Source organism: Carassius gibelio, chromosome B1, assembly GCF_023724105.1.
Source record: "Carassius gibelio isolate Cgi1373 ecotype wild population from Czech Republic chromosome B1, carGib1.2-hapl.c, whole genome shotgun sequence".
NCBI lineage: Eukaryota > Metazoa > Chordata > Actinopteri > Cypriniformes > Cyprinidae > Carassius > Carassius gibelio.
This window is the reverse complement of record NC_068396.1, coordinates 36,981,262-36,988,761: the sequence shown is the minus strand read 5'-3', so window position 1 is coordinate 36,988,761 and position 7,500 is coordinate 36,981,262. Positions and strand designations below refer to the sequence as shown.

General features: G+C 35.9%; 1 protein-coding gene across 4 annotated transcripts in view; it reads right to left on the bottom strand.

The window, feature by feature from the left end:
- LOC127948717 (amyloid beta precursor protein binding family B member 2-like) overlaps nucleotides 1-6,606 on the bottom strand; it is a 20,008-nt gene extending 13,402 nt beyond the window's left edge. For 2 of the 4 annotated variants that reach the window (XM_052545363.1, XM_052545367.1), the window contains exons 1-6: nucleotides 6,456-6,606; nucleotides 2,537-3,493; nucleotides 2,238-2,416; nucleotides 2,001-2,132; nucleotides 1,840-1,919; nucleotides 1,701-1,761 (exon numbers count right to left, since the gene is read on the bottom strand). In XM_052545363.1, coding sequence (XP_052401323.1) covers nucleotides 1,701-1,761; nucleotides 1,840-1,919; nucleotides 2,001-2,132; nucleotides 2,238-2,416; nucleotides 2,537-3,476 — 1,392 coding nt within the window. In that variant the 5' untranslated portion in view covers nucleotides 3,477-3,493; nucleotides 6,456-6,606. Of the gene's footprint in view, nucleotides 1-1,700; nucleotides 1,762-1,839; nucleotides 1,920-2,000; nucleotides 2,133-2,237; nucleotides 2,417-2,536; nucleotides 3,494-3,944; nucleotides 3,990-4,091; nucleotides 4,187-6,455 lie in introns of all 4 variants that reach the window. The other 2 variants (XM_052545364.1, XM_052545365.1) reach the window with 2 other exon arrangements.
- Nucleotides 6,607-7,500: the final 894 nt, after the last annotated feature.

Below are 7,500 nucleotides of genomic sequence, written 5' to 3'. Positions count from 1 at the left end.
GCAAGAGGATGACAATTAGCTGAACATGTACTTGTTTAATTACTGACTCTTAGCTTGTGTTTTAAAATCTTTATTTGAATATGGCTCCATAACAATATCAGCTTTAATGAAATGCATACAGTTCTTGAACAATATTATTTTTACATTTAAATAAAGTTATATACCAGTGTTATTTTAGTGTCACTGACATACTATTATAGTTTTTGTTAATGCATTATATTAGATTTGTTAATTTTTATAAAAGGATTAATTTCATATAATGTACGTTCCTTTGGGATTATTTGCTCTAAATTGAATTAATGATTTATTTTGTAGCAGATACTGTTTGCAGTACATTCCTGTTTATTAGACATTAGCTGTTTGTTTTTAAACCTAAAGATGATGTCATTCTTCTGTTCCCACAATGCACTGCGTCAAGCTGCTGCTGTTGCATGTGCCCTGTGTTCTGCTGCAGTCTCTCCATCACACACACACACACACTTCCAGGAGGCACCACTCGATGTCACTGTTGTTCAGTCTGAATCCAGAATTCATGGAAATTAATCCAAATCTGTTCTTTTTGTGCTTCTGGAAATAAATCAGCTCATCTATTCTTCACATGTGCTGATTCGGTCTCATTCTGGAAGGAGATCTTGTCACTTACAGTCACCTCTTTCAGTAGAAATCAATAGAAATCAAAGAAGACATGGTTGTGTTTCTGTTATGTACAGTTATACCAATTCTAATTTTGTGATTGTTGGGAAGATTTCATACCAATATTTCCAGACCAACAGCTTCAAAACTTATATTTTCTGTTGTCCTACTTGAATTAATAAGAAAAAAGTCATCAAAACATCACAGGTTTTAACTTCGATTAATAAGTTTATTATAATTAGAGCAAATATTTAGGTAGACAGGAAAAAATAAATATATTTAGTAATTATTAATATTAACAAAAAATAGATCTATATAAACATATTAAATATGATATTGTTCATGTATTAATATTTTTATTAACATTTGTATTTAATATTTTTATCAACATTTGTATTTAATATTATATTATATTATATTATATATCTTTATTTAATATCCAAATAATTTTTGGCATAAAAGAAAAAAATATTTAGTAATTATTAATAATTCCTAAAATATATAATATTTATATATTTTATATTGTTCATTTATTCCTTTATATTATATTATATTATATTATATTATATTATATTATATTATGTTATATTATATTATATTATATTATATTATATTATATTATATTATATTATATTATATTATATTATATCCTAATGTTTTTTTGGCATCATTTTTTTTCTTTTTCCTTTTTTTATTAATAATACCAAAAATATATAATATTTGTATATGTTATATTGTTCATTTATTGCTTAATTTTGATTAATCTATTATTATATTATATTATATTATATTATATTATATTATATTATATTATATTATATTATATTATATATCCTACTGTTTTTTGCATCTTCTTTAAAAAAAAACTTTTTTTAATAAATAATACAAAAAATATATAATATTTCTATATGTTATATAGTTCATTTATTGCTTAATTTTAATATTTTTATATTATATTATATTAAAGAGTTCATGTCATCCCTTGTGATAGTTTCGTTCCACGTGTTGTGGATGGTATTGTTAATGTGTGGTAATCACACAGTGTTTGTGAAGGCTGTGCGGGTCACCTGTGTCTCCGGGTCGTTGATGGGGATGACGGTGTCTGCTGGGGCTGATGGGACTCTAGCTCTGCACAGAGAGGCTCAGTGTGAAGCGTCTACAGTCTCTGAGAGATGAATAATGACACTCAGGTGTGTTTGTGTTCACCTGTGGTTGATGAAGCTGTACGGGCCGCCCTGAGCTCCTACACTCTCTCGCTCGCGGGACTCACATGTCTCTGTCAGGTCCTGTACGCAGAGTTTGTGCACTGTTCATTAGAATAACTGGATGAAGCCTGTATTAAGCGCAGCTTTATTTCGGGTGTTTACCAGGTAGTTGTTGTTGAGTAACCCGGCGGCGCGACCCATCGTCTCATAACACAGCGAGGAAGAGGAGGGTGAAGAGGCCGCTGATGAAGGAACGGGTTCAACAGAGCTGTCCGACACGATACTGCTGGGACGCTACACACACACACAGTTATGAACAAAGTTATGAAGTAATCTTCCAGTACAGGAAACACATTATGATTGTGCTGCGTGAGATGAAGATGCTGTGTAGAATCTGACCTCAGTCTGTGCTTTAGTGCAGGGCACGGGGAGACACGCCCCCTTCACCCCTGACTCCGCCTCCTGGTCAGAGTGGGCGTCGCCAGCCAGGGGCTGATCTCGAGGAGTGGAATCGGCTGAAATACGCCAGAAATACTCCTGAGACACGTCCTGAACCTGAGGAGGCTCTTCCCAAACGCCTACAACACACACACACACACACACACACACACACACACACACGCGCTTCAGAATCATTTTTTAGAGTGTATGATATATTCTCATATGAAACGGCTATTTTGTGCCAGTATGCTGGTCACCTGTGTCCTGAGGCGTCTCCTCGGACGGACTCTCCTGTGACAGCGTGGTCCAGCTGGAGTCCTCCTCCTCCTCCTGTTTTTCGGGTCTGGACGGGCGTTCGGGCGACTCCTCCGGCTCGTCTCCTCTCAGTTTCAGGCGTAACGGACTCCTGAGCAGAGATCCGTCTCTGATGCGGCTGAGGCGCTCGTTATTGGGCCGGAGCGAGTGTTGGTGGACCTCCAGCGTCTCTCCAGGACTCTCCTCGTCCTCCTCCTCTTCCTCGCTGGCCAGCAGGAGCAGGTGGTTCTGGGGGAGGGTGAGGTGCGCCTCCACGTGGTTCTCTTTAGCCCACGTCTGTGCCTCTAGTTTGGGCAGGAGGTGCTTCTCCTCGGGCTGCGTGTCTTTATCGGGGCTGCTCGGGGCGTCCTCTTCTCGATGGTACTCTAGAAAGCTCTTGGTCCTCCTCCTGATGGTGGGGTTCTTCTGGTTGTCCTTCCCCTCCAGCCAATCACAGCTGCTCCTCACCAGGTTCCTGTCGTTCTTGTTGAGGTCCAGCTGCTCCTCTTTGAGCTGAAGGTTCGTGCCGTTTTTGGCCAGTTTGGGATTGGAGGTGGAGAAGGAGAGCGATGAGCAGTAGAGGGATGAGGAGGAGGCGGATTTCGTGGGGTGGGCGGGTTTTCGGTCAGAGGAGGCGTGGCTTTGGGTAAAAGGGGCGGGGTTTTGGCTCAAACCCATGGCGTTTTGGATATTGGTCAGCGCATATTTATGCCGACTCTTCGAGTTTTGTGTTTCCTTTGAAACGGTGACCACGCCCTCCTTTATGGTGTCGCAGCTCAGCTGCAGGTTGTGGGAGGAGCGTAAGTTGAGAGAGGTGGGCGGAGTCAACATAGGCCCGCTGTGATTGGTCGATTCTACAGTCGATGCACTGCGTCGGAGGGGAGGCTTCTGCAGTGACATCATCGCAAATGATTAATCGTCTGCGGAGAGAGAGAAAGATGGTTCATTTATAATTCATGTTTCTGGTCTCATAGTTATAGATGTGCGTTTCTGCCACGACTATAATAAAAAATATAATAATTAATTTAATATTTAAAAATTAAAAAATATCTTACAATTCTATTTTATCTTGCAATACTGAGTTTATATCTCGCAATTCTAATTTTACTCACATTTCTTACGCAATTGATTTTTTTTTCTCACAATTCTGACTTTATATCTTGAAATTATTATTTTTCTTACAATTGTCTTTTTTCACTCAATTCAAAAATATTTTCTTGCAATTATGTCTTTAAATTTTTGCCATTCAGATGGTTTTCTTACAATATTTTTTTTGTTCTCGCAATTCAGACTTTTCCTAACAATTTTAACTTTAACCTTTAATTACTTTTTCTTGTAATTCTATTTGAATCTAACACTTGTGACTCTGACCTTTTCACCACCAATCCTGACTTAAAGCTTCATTAATTCATGCGTCTGAAAACAGAGCGGGGAAAGGAGGTTTAGATATTTGCCAAAGGAGAACATCTTAGTATTTTCTCATATTAAAGAATATCACAAATCAGATCTCGCTAATACCTCAATCCTTTCCTAGACAATGAGATTAAACGGAGATTTTTACTCTTTTTCCAGTTTTTCTTATGTTTCTCTCTAGATGTCTTGACGAATCTCCTCTATGAATAAAAACATAAAATGCAAACAGAAAAATAAATGTTAAGTAACACAAATATCCTTTATGCATTTAATGCCATTTTATTAACCAGTGTCTTTGCTGCTGACATTTCATGACTCAGTTCAATCCTACAAATAAGAAAAGATGACTTCTAAACATCATCTTAAAACATCTTTTTATAAACAATAAACAAACAAGCCACTGTGTATGAAACATAACTGAGAATGAGAATGAATAATAACATTCACCGTGTGTTTGTGACTCTTAGACCGGATCACCTTTACATGAACTTCACAGTCAGCACAGAGTCTCACATTAAACACAGACAAACAGTTTCAGTCCACACACACACACACACACACACACACACACACACAAACAGCTGTGATGGACTGGGCTGGAAAATGTGTTTGCTGCAGATTTCCACTGAAGATCAGTGTGATTATACAGCATTATTCAGCATAACAACCTGCATGCAACACACACACACACACACACACACACACACGATGTGTGTGTCAGTCTCCACATGCGTGACTGTTTTTCTGTGCATCAGCCAAATGTTGTTTTGACTGATCACAACCCTGATACTGTGTTCAGAATTATGTTATTGTGTTCTTTAATTACTCAGGTTTACTTAGACATAAAGTTATTCAAGAACACAACTGGATATTAAATGCATTTTTCATATTTCATCCATCTCTTTGATTATAATCCTTTATACAATAACATTTGAATTAAAATGCAATAATGCAAGTTTATAAAATTGTAAAATATTTTTTTTTTTTATTATTTATGCAAAAACTAATTATAATCCATATGCAATCAAATTTAGAATACAATGTAAAAGCAAAAAATGCAAGACTTAGTTTTAGAGTAGTAGCACTGTAATAATTGTATATTATTATTTTATGCATTAGGATTTGTAATATGACATACCAGGAAAACTGCAAGATTCAGTAACTTCTATAAAACTACTGAAAAATACTGTATGCTAAATTTGATTATAATCATATGAGCAATAAAATTGCAAGACTAGTATAATACAGTATTGCATTTCAAAAGAAAAATGTATGGGATTTATTATTATAATCCTATATTCAATAAGGGTTGAAATCAGATAAAACAGAAAATATGCAAAGCTTAATAACTTCAGTATAGTATTATAATAATTGCATATTCTGACTGATTACAATTGTGCAATATGATTTGAAATAAGATAAAATGCAAGATTAGTTTAATATTGCATTATGTAGCAAAAGACATGTGGAAAATAACACATGCTAAATCTGATTATAATATTATATGCAATAAAATTAAGAATGATATAAGAGCAAAAGTGCAAGACTGAAACTTTATTATAGTATAGTATAGTATTGCAAATACTGCATATTCTACCTCTGATTATAATCCTGAATGCAAGAGAATCTGATTACTAATAGTACATTATTGTATAATATAGACTTCTGGGTAATTCATACTACTATTTGATTAATCCTATAATAATAATAATAATAATAATAATAATAATAATAATAATAATAATAATAATAAATCTGTGATGCACCTTTCTTACATTCAAGGCACTAAAACAGTAATAAAACAATAATAAAAGAACAACAATAAATAATAAAATCTGAAATAAGATATGCCATCAAGAATGCAAAACCTAATAACTTATAATTGCAACAACAATAATTGCATATTCAATCATGTATGCAATAAGATTTTAAATTATATTACCTACTAGAAAAAAAGCAGGACTCCATAATGCAAAAAAATAGAAAAACTAAAACAACTCTTTGATTATAATCCTTTATGCAATACGCAATCAATAAAAAAATCACAAATATTAGTGCTTTTAAGTCTTGCATTTTATGTATTTAGAATAAAAGTCAATTTCCCCCAAGTTTGATAAATACAGCCATGACATCATGATGCACAGAAGTTGTTTGTCCTCCTGCTCATGACAGATCGCTTCTGATCGGCCCAAAACATTCTGTGCGATGAATGACGCACATCTGAACTCAAACACACATTCTGCAACAAATGCCCCATGCAGCATCATCATCGCGAACATTATTACACATATGCACACATTATCCCTGCGTGACATTGACGTGACAGCGAGAAGTGTCAAGTCACGCTCTCGTTACGCGCATCCTGTGCATAACAAACTCAATGCAAGCATCAATTCTATGAAGTTGCATCACCGAAGATGCATCAGATCAATCGGAATAATCAATAATGTGTGTGAGACTGTCACTCACCTGCTCGCTCCGCTGTCTTCTCGCCTGAAGATGCTGATGCGGAGCCGCGAGGTGACGCCCGCTTTTAAAGCCCCGACGCCCGCAATCAGAGACCGCTCCTCTGCTCTCCGCACAGTGTACTGTATGCGCGCCTCTCTGCGCATGCGCCCCGCGCCACTGCCCCTGTGTGCGCTCACACCGACCAATCAGAGCGCCGAGCGCAGGGTTCAGCATGAATATTAATCAGGTCGCTCTGACATCGCGTCGCGAGTTTCCTAGAGCGTCTAGAAACTGATTTAATATTCATGAGAATGATCACATAGAATGATGGGAGGGATGGAGGATCGACTATATATATATATATAATTTGAATGCAAATGAAGGAAGGTAAAAAAAAAAAAAAAAAAAAAAGTTGTCTCTGATATTGAGGCTCATGATGAAATACCATTGGCTTTCCATGAACTGCACAAATCTGATTGAGGCACATGTTAATGAAACATATTCATTTAGCAGTAAACGGTGCCAGTCAAATGGTTTTGTTCTTAATTATTGATAAACAATAATTCTTCTGCTGCTGAATGAACATGTGAGCTTAATGTTTTAATATAATCATGTGAACAATGTGTTCAAATAGCACAGACCGTTTAAAAAATATATAGATAAGCATCCTCTTTCTTCACACTCAATAAAAACACTCATTCTACTGGATTCAGACATTCCCTCCACAACCAAAACACACACACACACACACACACACACACACACACACACACATATATATATATATATATATATATATATATATATATATATATATATATATATATATATATATATACAGTACAACCAAACACTTCCCACTGGCAAAATATCTTTAAAGTGGCTCATGAATAATCTATCACATCTTAATCAGCCAATTACTGAGCTCTGAACTCTCCAGCTCTCCTCTGATTGGCTGAGACTATATGCTTGTGTGTATACTTGTATCTGTCAGATAAGCTGCTTTGAAGATGCAGATATGAGACGAGAGATGAATTGATCATATTATTTCACGCACTGAGCGTCT